Source organism: Spea bombifrons, chromosome 13 (genome assembly GCF_027358695.1).
Source record: "Spea bombifrons isolate aSpeBom1 chromosome 13, aSpeBom1.2.pri, whole genome shotgun sequence".
Classification (NCBI taxonomy): Eukaryota; Metazoa; Chordata; class Amphibia; order Anura; family Pelobatidae; genus Spea; species Spea bombifrons.
In genome coordinates, this window is record NC_071099.1 from 26,130,366 (window position 1) to 26,147,370 (window position 17,005).

General features: G+C 39.0%; 1 protein-coding gene across 1 annotated transcript in view; it reads right to left on the minus strand.

Annotated features, from left to right (window-relative positions):
* Nucleotides 1-14,288, minus strand: part of RNF213 (ring finger protein 213) — a 49,646-nt gene extending 35,358 nt beyond the window's left edge. Inside the window, exons 1-17 of the mRNA XM_053452844.1 lie at nt 14,203-14,288; nt 11,906-12,052; nt 11,420-11,583; nt 11,058-11,181; nt 10,391-10,491; nt 10,030-10,156; nt 9,611-9,774; nt 8,509-9,366; nt 7,317-7,417; nt 6,839-6,997; nt 6,250-6,452; nt 4,877-5,157; nt 4,072-4,331; nt 2,401-2,601; nt 2,079-2,265; nt 638-693; nt 166-316 (exon numbers count right to left, since the gene is read on the minus strand). Coding sequence (XP_053308819.1) covers nt 166-316; nt 638-693; nt 2,079-2,265; nt 2,401-2,601; nt 4,072-4,331; nt 4,877-5,157; nt 6,250-6,452; nt 6,839-6,997; nt 7,317-7,417; nt 8,509-9,366; nt 9,611-9,774; nt 10,030-10,156; nt 10,391-10,491; nt 11,058-11,181; nt 11,420-11,583; nt 11,906-12,052; nt 14,203-14,233 — 3,315 coding nt within the window. The 5' untranslated portion in view covers nt 14,234-14,288. The remainder of the gene's footprint in view (nt 1-165; nt 317-637; nt 694-2,078; nt 2,266-2,400; nt 2,602-4,071; nt 4,332-4,876; nt 5,158-6,249; nt 6,453-6,838; nt 6,998-7,316; nt 7,418-8,508; nt 9,367-9,610; nt 9,775-10,029; nt 10,157-10,390; nt 10,492-11,057; nt 11,182-11,419; nt 11,584-11,905; nt 12,053-14,202) is intronic.
* Nucleotides 14,289-17,005: the final 2,717 nt, after the last annotated feature.

Sequence of the window (17,005 nt, forward strand, 5' to 3'; positions counted from 1 at the left end):
TTCATCCCCCAATTAAAGCAGTGAGGACTAACTTCAAGATAACGTCTATTTGAATAGTGTCAGCACCTCCATCCTCCGCACATAAGAGTTTCTTCCCGTTATCCCTTAAAATTAGTGGGAATTGCTGAAAAGCCACCAGACCGCATACCAAGCTTGGACTGTTACCTGTTGAACCGCAGATCCTATGAGGCTTAGAATGATCTCTGCCGTCAAGACTGGTAGCTCATACATATTGAATCGTGGGTTTGCACACACAATACTGTGAAGGTGAAGACTTGCATCACAGCACAGCAAAAGGGAATCTGTGCTGGTGGTCCTTCAAATGATGTTGAAAAGACAAAAAAAGTGTCAGTAACAGAAAATAAAATTAGGTATATGTTAAAGATTGCAAGGCATACAAGGAAGGGAGTTCTGCTTGTCCATTCAAAAGTGATGATCCAGCCGTTGAGACAGAAGTATGAATGATATCGTTATCCTATCCTGGATTGAGTGTAATCCAGCCCTGATATAACAGTTTATGTGTACACATTAAAATATAACAAAGCATAGTATTTAATCGTACGGAAATAACATATATTTAGCACAACAAATTGGTCAAAAAGGAGTTTAGAGGAATGGAATCACTTAAGATACTTACTTGTCTTTGAGATCTTTGATTTTCTGCAAAATTTTCGTTAAAACAGACTGACGATCCTATAAATGAAAATGATTTATTTAACATATACATATATGCTGATACGCTACAAAATATTTTTAAGTTTTTAGAGTTAAGATTTGTTGGCACTTTAATGTTACATGTGTGTAGAACAGGCCCGGACTGGCCATCGGGCACACCGGGCATTTGCCCGGTGGGTCGGGCCGCGGCAGGGCCGGATTGACTTAGGGGCTGATGGAGCTGCAGCTCCAGGCTCCTACCTTAAAATAGGCCCAGTCAGGACCGGACTGGGCCTATGCGGCCTCATTAACGCAGGGCATAAGGGGCACCTGCCCCTTAAGCCCGCCGCAACTGCGACCGGGTCCGCCACTCTAAGGGGCCGGAAAGCCCCCACCAGGGCTGGCCTTAGGGGTGTGCGGCCGTACAGGGCTTAAATTAAAACATCGGGGGTTTTCTTACTTTATTTAACATCCTCCATGTTAAATAAAGTTTTTGTTAACTTTATTTAACATGGAGGATGTTAAATAAAGTTGAAAAAAAAAAACCCGGTGTTTTAATTTAAGCCCTGTGCGGCCGCAGACCCCTAAGACCGGCCCTGGTGGGGGCTTCCCGGCCCCTTAAGTGGCGGACCCGGTCGCAGTTGCGGCGGGCTTAAGGGGCCCTGCGTTAATGCGGCCGTAAAGGCCGCATAGGCCCAGCCCTGACTGGGCCTATTTTAAGGTAGGGGCCTGGAGCTGCATCTCCATCAGCCCCTAAATCAATCCGGCCCTGCCGCGGGCCCGGTCGCAGTTGCTGCTTGCTCCGGCAACAAGGTAAGTAGGGTGAGGGAGTAGGGTGAGGATGGGGGGTGCAGTGAGAAAGGGTAGAGGGGGGTTAGATAGTGAGAAATTGGGAGAGGGGATACATATTGAGAAGTGGGTACATAGTGAAAAGGGGGAACATAGAAGGGGCAGATAAGATGGGGAGAAGGGGTAGTGTGAATGCGTATGAGAATGAATGAATGAATGAATAAATGTATGGATGAATTGCGTGAATGCGTATGACAATTAATGAATTCATGTGTGGATGAATTGCTTGAATGATTTGTGAGACTGCATTAATTAATGTGTTAATGATTTGTGTGAATGAGTGAGTAAATGCAAAGATGGTACATGAAGGGTAGGCTTTAACAATAAATAAATAAATAAATAAAAATGGGCTGCTCTGGCTTAAATGCCCGGGCCTATTTTTTGTCCCAGTCCGGGCCTGGTGTAGAACGTAAGGTCAGTTGCATGTATGTATGCATGTATGTATGTATACCACCCATGGCTCCTAAATTTACCACAGTATGCAAAATAAGGCTAACCAGCAATGTTACTTATGGGTTTGGCCCCACAGAATCTTAATCTGGCTTTCTAGAGAAGGGGAAAAAAAGACAACAAACCTCAACTTTGCTGTAAGTACGAGGAAATTTGTAACAACACGCAGTGAGTGCATCTGCGACAGTAAAAGGAACTTGTGCCAAAAACGTTCCCATCTTCTCTGTCGGTACCAAACACAACCACGACCGAATCAAAGATCTGTCCGTTTGCAGCAAATGCTTCTTTGTTATCATCATTTGAAGAAGATCACTGATAACGCAAAAAAAGATTTTTATAGAAGATGATAATTAAATGTAACTTCATACTAAACACGTTTCATCCACTCACTTTACGATTGAATACATGAAATGGCACGAACATAGTGAGTAACTGCATAAAAAGTACCTGTGTTTGGCACGCTTAATTACGGTCTCATATTCCAGCCCTTCCAATGCAGCCCAAACATCTTCTTGTTTCAATTTTGTGGAAACATCACCCTGATTACATGATGCAGAGAATGCGTGTAGCAACGGTAAGATCCAAATCCAGTGTTCCACATCCTGTTCAATGCAGCTCTGACACAATTTTCTCAGATGAATATCCATTCTGGAATAAGAATTAATCAAAAAAATATTTATATAATTATAAGAGTAATGGATATTAAGATGTTGATACACAAACTATATCATCCTATACCTTTTTTTTAATATATACGTAACTGAATGGTATGGATACAACTTGACTTCCTTTTGGTCGAAGCTTGCCAATTTGTATGAAGTTCTATAGCTTTTAACCAGGCCGCGACTGGCCATCTGGCTCACCGAGATCATTTTATTATAACATAATTCATAATACCGTATTTGCTCGATTATAAGACGACCCTGATTATAAGACGACCCCCCAAAATCTGAATATTAACTTAGGAAAAAAAGAAAAAGCCTGAATATAAGATGACCCCAAAGGAAAAAAGTTTTACCAGTAAATGTTAATTCATGTAAACTATTTTTTTTAATAAAAGCTATGATTGAGAAAAAAATTTTTTTTGTTTTTATTTCTTGTATTTTCCAACCTGTCCCCCAGTTAAGCACATCTGCCCCCAGGCTTGCCACTACAATATGGCACTGTGGCCCATGATATGCCTTTTAACCCTCTATATGCCACTGTGCCCCATGGTATGCCTTTTGACCCCCTATGTGCCACTCTGCCTCCAGAAATGCCTTATACCCCTATATGCCACTCTGGCATTTAGGGGGTTAAAAGGCATATTATGGGGCAGAGTGGCATATAGGGAGGTATAAGGCATTTCAGGAGGCAGAGTGCTCTATTAAATGCCCCCTTAACGCCACTCCAGAAATGCCCTATGCCCCCATTTCACACACACCCTATACCCCCATTTAACTAACACACACACACACACACACACACTCTCTCTCTCCCCCCTCTCTCACCCCCCCTCTCTCACCCCCCCTTCCCCCTCTCTCACCCCTCTCAGCCCTCTCTTACTGGTGCTTCCAGCCGGGGCAGCGGGTTGACGTCGCCTTCCGCTGCAGCCGGAAGGAGGTGGAGTTGGCAGCGGGGGTTTGTATGCGTCCGTCGCGTATACTTTCCCCGGCTGTCAGAGATCAAAGTTCCCCGCACCGGTGCCGCACTCTGATCTCTGACAGTCGGGGAAGGTCTATGCGACGGACGCAGACAACCCCCGCTGCTAGCCACACCTCCTTCCGGCTGCAGCGGACGTTGTCTACGCGGATCGCGTAGACGTCAACCCGCTGCCCCGGCAATACAGCAGGAAGCACCGGTAAGTGTGTGTACGATGGGGGGGGGGTGAGACAGGAGGATCCAGGTCCCCTGCAGCGGTGCGGGGGATCTGGATCTTAGTCTCATAATCAGACCTCTATTTGAGGTCTGATTAGAAGACGACCTCGATTAGAAGACGAGGGGTATTTTTCAGAGCATTTGCTCTGAAAAAAACCTCGTCTTATAATCGAGCAAACACGGTATGTAGATGACGGAACTACACTAAACACACTGATATATGTATTATAATTTAAAAAAAAATAGTTACACCATGCTTACTGTGGGATTTTAGAGAAAACGCCTTTCACATTTGTAAGTTCATCAAGCAATACTTCTCTTGGTTTTTCCTCCATACATAGAACACTGCATATTTGTGCTAGCATTTCTTTGGTCACATCGATATTGTAGGTTTGGACAACTCGGACGCAGACTAATCCAGCCACCAATCTGTCTTTTATGATGGAATTTTCTGTTACTGAATTTCGGTTCAGGAAGGGCTTCACAATTTTAAACAGTGCGTTCAAAACCAGGGTTTTTACCTAAATGATAGATAAAAAGGTTGTCCTAGTCAGGCAATAAAGATAACTGCTTATTAAGTTGCATTTAAATCATTTTGTTATACCCTTTAGAGTTGTACCATGTTAGCCACAAAAAGAACAAGAGCATATTTGGTAAAGATGATACCTTCATTGGCTAACTTAGCTGTAATAGATTGCAAGCTTTCAAGACTATCTAGGTAATATGCCTGAAGAAAAGACCTAGATACATTTGAAAGCTTGCAATCCATTATATCTCAGTTAGCCGAATTTTGAGTCATTTGAGGCAATTACTCAAAAACCCCTCTCCTTTGTCCATGCTGTCAGTTGCAAACTATGATGATATATTCTGCCTCTGTATTTTCATTTGAAAACATTAATGTACAACGTGTTTCCTGAAAGTACTAAAGAGAATGATATTGGATGACAACAAGATAACCAGGTCTTTGCCTTCAAGCAGTGAAGAGAATTAATTACGTTTTATGATGAATGGATAGAACTTCATGGAACATACCAGAAACATGACAAAATCTCTAATTATTGATTACCTCATTGACTCCAAATTTATGCAAATCCCATTTCCTTGCTGTGTCTACGAACACATAGGGTGTCTTGTACACAAAAAAAAATTGTTCCAATTGATTAAAGAAATTTAATACGTTGATGGCATCGCTGGTGCTCAGAATGCTGAAGATACTATCAAGCATGATCTCTCCTGCAATTAGTTTTCCTTTAGAAATGTTGTTGTATTTTTCAGTCACCATGGATTTTAGATAACTTAAAAAACCTCTGTTTTCTTTCATGCAAATGTCATCATATTGATGCCACTCTAAAACAAAAAGAAACATCATCACCAAACATATTGAGACTTTGGGGTTTTTAACATACAATTCTCTAACAATGCTGTCAAATACTGAAAAAAGATTGTAAAAACTGTCTCTCTCCAGCCCCTACGGCAATATATCGTGTTACAGTTGGGTCGTATGGCTACTGATTGTAATTAAACAGCCAATCAGGCTTAACTTTTGTCTTCAAGGGAAACACTGAAGGAAACCCCTCTGTATTTGCATAGTGAGGAGAGTTTTAAATGGCAACTCCAGACCTCAATCATGTAGTGTCGGGTATGTGGACATCCAAGCTAATGAATTTACCGTTTCTGCCTGGCTTCACCGATGGGCCAACAGGCTCCCTTTACGCATCTTCCGTGCAAACAACTAGACAGATTAGGATGCTGACGCATAGAAAACAGAAATCTCCCTTAAAACACAATGCCTATAAATGTGGCTGGATTTCCACTGATTAAATCATTATTTTTAGGCATGTTTTAGGGATCTGAAGGCCTTTATTTGCTCGTGCACGTGATTGATACAGTATACTGTATATATACCATAGAGATGTTACAATAGCAGAATTAAAAGTATCTAACAATGACAATACATAGAATAACATTAGCACGTGTTAAGGGCCCTGCTCTTGCACGCTTATAATCTAGTTAGTAGGAGGTTGAAGGGATCTAGTACTTCAAACTGGAATGTTAAAACGTCCCATATGTACTGCATATGTAGATAAACATAATTCAGATGTGTTAAGGTACATTTTGAAATCCAGTCACGTGGAACTGCAATAATAAAAAATAGTAGCGGTCTTGTACTCCAACAGCACATGTTGCCCAGTGTCATTATCTGATTGATAAATATATTAAGCTCCTACCAAATGAATCAATGGCCTTCATCACTACTGAGCTCTGACATATCATTACAGGGACACGCAAGCCATCACATGCACTTTAACTGCATATAATAACTGAGAGGTCAATTCAACAAATGAAATTGGTGAAAGCCAACAAGAAAAACTACAAAGTGTCCTTGTTTTGTGCAATGGAAATAGAATCATAAGTGATCCTGCTGAAAGAACGGCATACCTCTATCAAATGTTAAATTTGAATTGATGTAAAGACGGCGATTCACATCCGTTTTTTCTGGACCATCAACATAGTAAATGTACTCATACTCCGATTTCTTCTTTTTATGCAGGCATAGGTACTTGTATGGGATATCCTTATTCATGTTTTCTTTATTCATTTTGACATGTCCTTCAAATAGATATCCATGATCCTTTAAATCCCTAAAAAATATGAGTTACATTAGAAAATTAGCAGTTAAATAGATGCATTCGGTAACATAAATGAAGCCACTGAACACGTGGTTTCTTCTTCTAATAAAAATGGTCTTTCTAGGAAGAGAAAAATACAGAATGGGGTATTTTTTGATTTTCCATAGTAAAGGTATACATCATACTTTTCAGAACATTGACGACGTTGTTTGTAAAAAGGATATTTACTGAAATCTCTGAGCAAACCTATTACTACCTATACCTGGGAAGCAGAATACTCCGTAACGCATGCAGAGGGTCACATGCTGTGTATTACTTTGTGACATTGCTGGCCAGACACTGCGACCAAGCACACAATATTGGAGAAACCGTGGAAAAATGGAATCCAAATGATTTACCGTGACCAATGCATTTCACAGATGTCATCTTTCCAATCGTTAAATCCTTTTATTCTTCCAGCCCTCACTACAACTTTATCTTCCTCGGGTCTTATATTGAAGTCCTTGGAAACAATGACGTGAAAATATACCGTGATAAAATTAGCCGGATCTGTTGATCTGCAAATACAATACATAAAAGGAACATCAGCAAATAAACCTTTAATATAGATGGGTTGGCCTAACGTGGGAAAGCTATTTGAAGGATTGCCAAGGGAAGCTTTCCGGGGAAACTGTTCAATGCAACCATCATTATTTCATTATCAGGTATCTGGAACAAGCAGCTCAGGATCTGTACATGACTCAAACACGCAGGATTTTTACAAAATGAAAATTGGGCAGTTAAGTTGTTGATACGGTTCAAAACAGAAAAATCATGCATTTCGTGTGGACCAGTGGTAGAGAGAGATATTCCCATTTGTTTGTATTTTTTGCATACCTTGTATAACGCGCTTGTTCCTGGGCTGGAACGCACGTTTGGCTGCTAGAAGCATTTTTTCTTTTCATCTCTGTCTCTTCCTTTTCAGACTTGCTGTTTTTCTATGATATACATAATTATAGAATATTTTATATAAGAATATATAAGAACGGAAAATGAGGTGTACCACCTTGGCATGAATGTTAAGGTTAAACAGCAGAATTATTATTTGCTAATTAGCCTTTAAAAAAATAACCTTTTACAGCAGCTGTTTTAGAAACATAGAATTTGATATCAGATAAAAACCATTTGCCCCATCTTGTCTGTACATTTTTTCATTATTTTATAACCTTCTAAGATCCATCATTTGTATATATATGAAATTTGAAGGTTTTGGATGAGTACTAATTCTATAGTGTCCAAATCCGCTAAAATCTAATGGAAATTTCCAATACTTACATATTACTGATGAAGCCCAGCCTGACCACTTACATAATTATTCAACTTTTAACTGAATAAATAATCATGTATTTACTTAAAAAGGAATGTCTGATGCAAGTGCAGCTCAATAGCTATCAGCCTTAGCCTTGAAAAAGCTGATGGGGTCCTAAATTCTAGAAAAATATTTTGAGTTGCCTTGAATGAGTAAACACAAAACAATCAAATGATGAACATTCTACAAAATGAGGACCTAATAAATCCACATAATCCAAATATCATAAAAAATAAAAGCTGAAGCCCCTATACTGCTGTATATCAAAGGAGGGTGCAGGAGAGTTGTGTGTTTTTATTTCCCCGAATGCACTATTAATTGTAAAGCGTCTCTTGCAAAAAGGGCTGAGCTGGCCCTGCATTATGTATAATTAAATGAGGAGAAAGTAAATTTGCCCTTCCTAATTTATAGTGAAGTAAAGGAACTGAAACCAAACTTTCCCTCAAACTGTTTGGCAGGCGTTTTTTGTACTGCACAGAAAGTGCCTCTAGATTCACCGCAATACACAGCAACAATGCTGAAAGCATCTAAAACATAGTTCATGACTTCGCTTTTAGTAAAGCAGATCTGGCTGTGCTTATGCCCATTACTACTGTAAGGCTAGACTGGGATATCTGCTACATCCTATACATGCACCTAGCAAGGCTTAAAACAGTCTATTAATTACATTAGTAGATAGTGTATGTAAATGTATTAATATTGCATTATATAATTATTCACCTCAGGACCCTTAGCTTTGGTTTTAGAATCTTCACTTTGTACCATTTTGCTTTTTGAACCTTTTCCTTTTGTCTCTACATCGTCTTCTCCATTGGGGTTGGCAGAAGCGTTAGCTGCAGCCTTCTGCTCAGCCTTCTTAATTTCATCCTTTTGGACTTCCTGGTCCTTTCCTGATTTCGCATTGGTTGTCCTGTTCTTGGGATCCGGACCTTTCTTTCTTTCGTTACCCTTTTGAAGACTTTCCTTTGTGACCTTGTTGCCTTCATCCTTATTTGGTTTCTCATTAGCAATGCTGGGTTCTGGGTTCTGATTGTGTGTAACTTGGTTGTCTGTAGTTGTTTTGTCGCTTACATTGTCTCTGTGTGTGTAATTCTCAGATGGCCCACCTTTCTGAACTTTGGATGAAGTATTATTTGTGTCCGGTGTGCTGTCCATGCAGTGCTCACTGGCTGGACTGTTATTTTCCTCAGATTTCTTGCATGTTGAACCCTCCTCAAGGTTAACCTTTCTTTCTTCCACTTCAGAAGATCTCCCTTTCTCAACTGTAGAACAGCCTTTGTCTGTTTCTTTTTCAGTTCTTGTAAGATTATCCTTGGATTCAGAAACTAATCTGTCCGTCAAATCCTTATCAGGTTGGTGTAGCCCTGCTTTGTTGTGCTCCTCTCGATTGAGTGGTGGATCCGTGGCTGAGGGTAAAGTGGTGTCTTCAGTGCCTGGAGAAACCTCTTTGTTTTGCAAATATCCTTCATTTGTACTTTCATTTCCTGAAATACTGCGATGTCCTGAGATTTGGGGAACTGAAGTGAGTGAGGTAGTATCAGAATCATTGGCACCCTTGTTTTTATTTCTCCTTCTTTTCTGTAATATGAAAATGTAACCAACAAGGAAATACATTAATAAGCATGCAGCAACAAGTCAGATATAAAGACAAAAAATGAGTTACAGATAACTGTCATGAACAATAAAGGACTGGTTCAGCCCAATTTGAACTTAAAATGGAACAAGAAAACTAAGATAAGCAAGCCCTGCAACATGCACATATTAGAATTAGAAGGTCTATAAACATTCTGTATTGTTAGCTGATCTTAAGTATAGTTCTTACTTTTTTACTGGTTGTTGCATTTGAACCATCACTGGGTTCTTCCGCACGTTCATACGAGACTTGGCTGCTCTCTGATGCATTGGAAGAAGAGGCTCTCTCTCCAGTTACTTCTTTTCCTTCTTCAGAAAGAGGTGGTAGGTTTGGATTCCCACCACACGTAGGACCTGGTTACATGATAAAATATTCATGTATTTTATAACGACTGAAATTGGTGTTCACTAACTGGCATTTTTTTCAATGTTTTAATTTATTTTTGGCAGTGCTACCAAACTAGGTGACCATGAATCAAGGTCACTACAACCAAAATGCTATTTGGCAATCACCCAAACATTGGTTATCTAGGTGGACTAGCCTTAGAACTCTTTATAGGTGACATTCATTTGCTGAATCAAGGGATTATAATGGTTGCATAAAATTACCTTCTGAGTCATTTAGATCTCTTGACTTTTTGGACAAATTGACATCTTCCAAGCTGGAGAAACTTGGGAGTGAATTTGTAGCTTCCGGAGCTACACGTTTCCTCTTCTTTTTGTTCTTCTTCTTCTTCTGGAATGCAAAAGTTACAGGATTGTCCAATCAGTTATTAGGTTTTTTGACGTGTATACAAATTTGGTTTTGGTTTACAATTGATTTTAAACAACAATGTAACTTAGGTTCCGTGACCAGCATTCTAAAAATGTCTTTCCAAATTGTTTTTTAAAAACATCTTTCAGAGCAGGAGTATAACCTGCAGCTATGGATCTCTTGATCCATCTTTGATCTTTGAGATGTTATACTTACACTTTTTACAGAATTTAAACCATCTTCCAATGGTGCTGGCTCATCAACAATTGAAAACTGGCTGCTATGTGATGAGCTGAAAGAGCGGACTTCATCTGCAACTAGAATTTTCCAAGATTCTGGTCAATATTAGGTCAATATTCTCATCAAACATATAAGATGAATAGACTAAAACATGTATTTGCACAGATGAAGCAATACCCTATCTATCCACCCAACTCTTCAACAACCTTCATAGTTACAATTAACGCTGATAATTGTGGCCACATTAGAAGGTAAACCAAGGCAACATGAATAAACAGAGAAGAAAAAATGAGGGCTGTATTTATGGATAAAATCCTAATCCAGTTTCTAAAATATTGCATAAAGGGCATAGTAAAAAGGTTTCTAAAAAATTCTGTTGTGATGTTCTAGAGCCAACATTACAAAACCATTACATAGCCCAAAAACCCTGTGACCACACATCATGGAAACCTGTTCATGGTTGTTTTTCAACATAGCATCTGGGTATTGATTATATATATATATTTCATCTAGGTGTATTTTCCTTTACAACTATGTAATGGTCTATTGTAGGCTAAAAGGTCCACATTTTGGTCAAATCCATAATATAAAAATATTTTAGGTGTCCTGTGTATCATATTATAACTGTTGCATATAGAATTACCTTCGGCATCATCTCTTAATTGTTTGGGCAAACTGCAATCCTCCAAGCTGGAGAAACCTGACATGGATGAACTCGTAGTTTCCAAACCTGCACTTGCACCTTTATTTTTATTCATTTTCTTTTTCTGCAACGCAAAACAAAAATGCCAGCAACAAGTAGGTTCAGCGATGTGTCAGGAAACAACTTCCAGATAGTTTTCTACTAACACGTTCAACTTTTAATACAGAGTATCTTTATAGACAAGCTTTCAAGAAGGCCCTGTATAGATCAAACTTTTCCTTTACTTTTTTTAAACATATCATACACGTTGTTCAAATCTAATATATGCTGGCTTTAAATATCTGAATCCAGTTTACACAAACCTTCCTCCCAGATGTAGCGTTTAAACCATCCTGCAACGGTGCCGGCTCGTCCACTTGCACGTTAGGTACTCGGCAGCTCTGCGTCAAATCGGACGGAGGGGCTTTATCTTTTAAAGACTCCGCTTCCATCTCAGAAAGAGAAGGTAGGTTTGCATTTTCATCGCCTGCGGAGGAAAGATATTTGAAGATGCTGTTTGAAATGTACAGAATATATAGAAGGTGAAGAAGAAAAATACTAGTGCTCTTATCACTTTCAAATTAAATGGATTTAGAACTTGGGTAACTTTTACACATTAAATCAGATAGATTGTAGAAATCTTAGCTGTGACAGCTTAGATTGTGGCTGTGATATTGCAGATTGACATTTACATATTACTACCCCTAATCAGTGTGTGTTATTTACCCGTTTGTTTTCCCCCCAATAAATATAAAAATGTATGAAATGTTGAGAATTTTCATGAAAGAGAAGAATGGCAACATGGGTACCTTGGAACACACCGGCAGTAACCGAGGGAGACAGTTTTTTCCCACACTCGCTGCAGAATTTGGGGGCGACATCTTGCGTTACGTGTCCGCATTGGACACACTTCATGTTGAGAAGCTGCAATCCAAGATGGTGTGTTTCCCGGAATCCTGATAACAAAAAGGTTAATCCATGAGATTTAGTTCAGTGAAAGTGAAACAAAAGAGTCACGAGATAGATTACGCCTGCAGGCAAGCAATGACTCACGCAGACTGCCTGCTCATCAGTGTACATTAGATCAGATGCTAAATCAAAACTGAATTTGCTATTTTGTGAAGGTTAACCTTTTAATTCTTGGATCGTATTGATGTTCTTTTTATGCTCATGGGTACATGAAAGTACAGAAATCATGAAAGAATTGCTACTTTAGTGCAGAAAATCCCTGCAGGCAGTTTCTCATTCTGGCCTAGGCATGGCAATTGGTGTCTTTTATGACGGGGTCTGGCCAGGTTTCTAGATAAGATTTATGGCAGGATCTGCCCTAAGAACAAGTTACATTATCTGATTTACGGGCAGGCTGTCTTGTTACCCCATCCTACAACCTGAAGTTAATTGACTTCGGTTATTAATTATTATTTGAGGTAAGGGAGTTGAGCTGTGGTGCAGCACAAGCCAAACACGGACTGAGCCCAAAGCTGAGCTAGCTGGACATGCGCAAGAACCACAGAATGGAAGGTGTCCGAGGGAGCATGTTGCTTTCCATATTTGACCTTAAGCTATCGTTCCATAAAAGCTTGCTGTTAGCACTCAGAATGTCGTAAAATTTGATGGGAAAACGAAACCATTTGGCTCATCTAGTCTGCTCATTTTTCCTCCTCAAACCTTAATCAGTCGTTGGTCTCATTTTATATTCACCCATATGCCTATCCCATGCATGCTTAAATTCCCTCAATCTATTTGCATCTCCCACTTCTGCTGGGAAGCTGTTCCACCTATCTACCACCCTCTCAGGAAAGTAAAACTTCCTTACTTTCAGTCTAAGCCTCTGACCCTCACGTTTATCAACACCTTACAATGTTTTTGGCATTATAACAATGAATACAGCACGGGCTTTGTCTCTATCCACGTGATAACTACTGCCAATTTTGCTAGCAAATATATCGTATTATTTGATTATATATCTTAATGCCTGTTAAATTCATACATAAACTACAGAACCGGCCGGTAAGTTTACTTAGGAAAGAAGCTTAAGAAAGCAGATTTTTTTAACCCAGCTAATGATTTAGCTAGCATGATGTATAGATAAAACGTATGTTGTGGTCCATTTGAGAGCTATGTCCAGATTAACCAAGCATTTATACCACTGAAGGTGGGAGTTTGAAGGTTTATTTCATTTTATTAAAATAACAAATAAAAGGGTTTTATTCTAGCATGGAATTAAAATTTAAAAAAAAAAAAAAAAAATCCCTTCTTTACTAGCCACTATTTTATGGTGGTTTGGAAAATGCGATAAACCAAAAAAAGGAGGAACGGTGTGGGGCGGAAGAAGTGGGTTGTCTGGTACTAACATACGAGTGATATATACATAAATTATAGAGGAACATGCTGGGGCCAGATATTCCAGATAAGGAACCACAGTGGTAAATGCATGCCAGGTACTAAAATATGCCAGTAAAATGTTTAACATAAATAACAAGCGCGTATTAACCAAGTATGTAGTAGTTACACTTTGGGGGTAAATTATTTCTTAGTTTATGAGTAATTAGACTTAACTTGTTTAGTTTCTTATATGAACATTACAAGTATCATTTTATCAATGTTATTGTTAAGGGTAGTATTCAACAACAAAAACATTCTGCCGGGGATTTAGTATAAATAATAATATTATGGTATGCACATTCATGGCAAAAATAAATCATATGTAATAATGTACATATTACATTTTTTAATTTAAAAGTTATTTTAATTAAAATAATAAAAATAAATAAAAAATATATACATACATATAGAGCAACGAGCTTTTGATATATAATTTACCTTTAATCTTAGAATGGGTAAATAAAAACAGGTAGATGTCTGAAGCAGGGGTCTCCCCCTTAATAGGGGCATCTCCTTACCCAACTATTGGGGGGGACAATTAAAGATCCCCAATATAGGAGTAAGTTTTAAAAACAAAGGATCCAAAAAGCAATGACTGTACACTAAGGGGTTAATACAGAGAAGCACATGGGCCGTTTAGCTGAAGGGGGGAAAAAACAACTGGACGTGAAATACACCCTAAACACCCACAGCAGGGCAGAAATGGGAAAGCTGCACCTACCCCAGCCTGCAACAGCCCAGCACTTCCGCATTCACTGGGATTACACAGCACATCAAGTGACCCTTTCACAGCCAACCGGCACGGGCTTTCACGGATACTTTGTATCACTCTTGGATTGCACTGAACCCTCACTAAATGCCCCATCCCCTCCCAGATACCCGCATGGGAAGGGGGTTTACTGTGGGTTGACATGATGAAAGCCCCTGTTAGAGCATCACATCCTCCCCAAAGGGCGCTGCTGCAAACACAGCTACAAGTATCACTTATCAATGCATTCACAGCCAACAAGAACCCCTCTCAAAGCATCCATACCCTGTCTCTAGCTGGATTACAATACATGCACCATTAAATCTTCACCATGTAGAACCACACCTGTAACTACTACTCTCACAACCTACACAGGGTTTCCAGGGCTGCTGTGACAATGCTGAGGTTATATTCGTTTTACATGAAACCTATCATTTAATTAATAATTTCAATAGTCTGGTGCCAATCAGGATAGCTAAATAATAACAGAGGGGCAGATGGGCACTTTTAGATTTCACCTTTTAAAAAAAAAAATACAGTGAAGTTGTAATAACAAGCCCAAAACCAGCCTGAATTCCATGCATTAACCATTTAAAGTGCAACCGAAATGAAATCCCTGTAGAGGATCACTTACCTTTGAGTTTCTGCCCCTCCTGGGGTAATGTGTTTTTGGGGGGTTCTGTAGATCCCTCTGTTTTCTGGCTGAGCCTCAGAGACAGATCTGCTCCTTGCCTTCTGTGCAGCTATTTCCTGTCTCTATTCTTTTATGTTGAGTAGAAAGTTTCGTTTTCTCAATTTTATATTTGTTTCAATTTCCTTTCTTCGGTCTTCTCCCTCGGTCTTTCTTTATGGTCTGTTTGATGGTAATATTTCTGTTTAACCCTTTAGCTTTTTCTGGCTTTGTTTTTGTGTTCTTTAACTTGCACAGTTTTCTTTAAATATAAAATATTGGGATTTTGGTGCAATGCTTGAAAGTAGTCTTACAACCATAGAAACCAATGAAATGGTCCAATCAGCATTGTGATTCAATTGTTACCATGGTAATATCCCCACTTTTAAAATTCTGCTCCATAATAACTTTTTCTTTTCTTTGCATGTAATCTATAATATGAATTGTGAATAAGTAGCACTTTATAGGCAGGGGGAATTGAATATTCAGTGTGAACAACAACAAAGCTGGACAGTGGTATCAGGCTGATGTATGGACTAGGAAGCTAAAGGAAGCCAACAGTCCTGGATCTCGTGGAGTCAGTCCCTGACAACTGAATTATGTAGTGTTGGATAGCTGTCCTGATCAGTAAAAGCAGACAACTGGTGTTTACCACATTCTTTAGGATGATCCTATTTTCAGTTCCTCATGATTTAATGCCAACCTTGCGGCCTTGTAAACCTTTATACATTTAATTGAGTTTTTTTTACATTTTATTTATCACACCATATCTTGTGCATTAAGATTTTTGCTATTTAATGCCATTATTGACTAGCTGAGCATCATGGGATTTATAGCCCATAGCAGCTAGAGGAGGCCTATCCACATTAATGAATAGTTTCCCATAGAATAACGTCTAAAGCCTTGGTCCTCAAAAGATGTTTGTGTCCTTTAACACGGCCAAACATTGTTCTGGTTTCCATATTCACATACATTATGTTCTATTTACACATTGTTCAGTGCTGTGGAATATGATGGCGCTATATAAATCAATACCTACACACTTGTTTGCATATATACGCATTATGCATAGTCCCAGAACACAACGGAACACATGGAAACGCTGAGATAGAATATTATATGTGCTTATATGTGTTTCACCACAAACAGAAGGGGGTATGTATGTTTGCATGTATGTGAGGATTAATGTGTATGTGTGCATGAATGTCTATGTATAAATGTATGTGAGCATGAATGTGTATAAGTGTGTGTTAGTATGAATCTGTATATGAAAGCATTTGTATGTATGAGCATGAAGCATGTGTAAGTTTTTGTGTGTTAGCATAGATGTGTGTGAGCATATATGTGTTTTGTAAGTGTTTGTGTCAGAGCATGTATGCGTAAGCAGTGTGAGATACAGTGTGTGTTAGCATGAGTGTGTAACCGTTTGTGTTCGTAAATATGTATATATGAGTGAGCATATGCAAGTGTATGTGTATGCATGTGTATGTATGTTAGCATTTGTCAATTTGTGTAAACATTTTTTCATATGTGTGACAGAGTGTATATTGCTATGGGCAAAGAAGGCACAGACAAGCTGTTTGGGGGAAATGATGGCACAGACAAGCTGCCTGAGAGCAATAATGGCACTGGCAGAGTATTTGGGATTAAGATGATGCTTGGGGCAAAGGTAGCACTCACACGCTGTTTGGGAGGGCTGTGGTTTCTAGTTCTGCCCCTGCCCCATTCACCAACAACAGCTCACAATTTAATTTAACTCAAAATGTGACACCCTCAGGAAAGTATGAATGCTGTCCACTAAAATCAAAACTCGACAAGAGGCAGGAAGAAGAAATACAAATGTACAGTAAAGGAGAGGAGTTGTACATAGCGTTCCAATCATTCCAAAGGTGTATGCGATGACTCCAGACACAGTGAGCATTAATATATATTTTAAAGACAAGTTCTTTTTTATTAAATTTCCGAAAACAGAGTAGCAGTTTTTAGATGTATTTTTTTTATTCATTCGTACAGTTGAAAATACTGGTTTTTAAGTGGGCATTATCCCTTCTACACATTGTGAAAGACAAGCTTATTGTGGACAGATGATGAAAAAACATCTGCTAG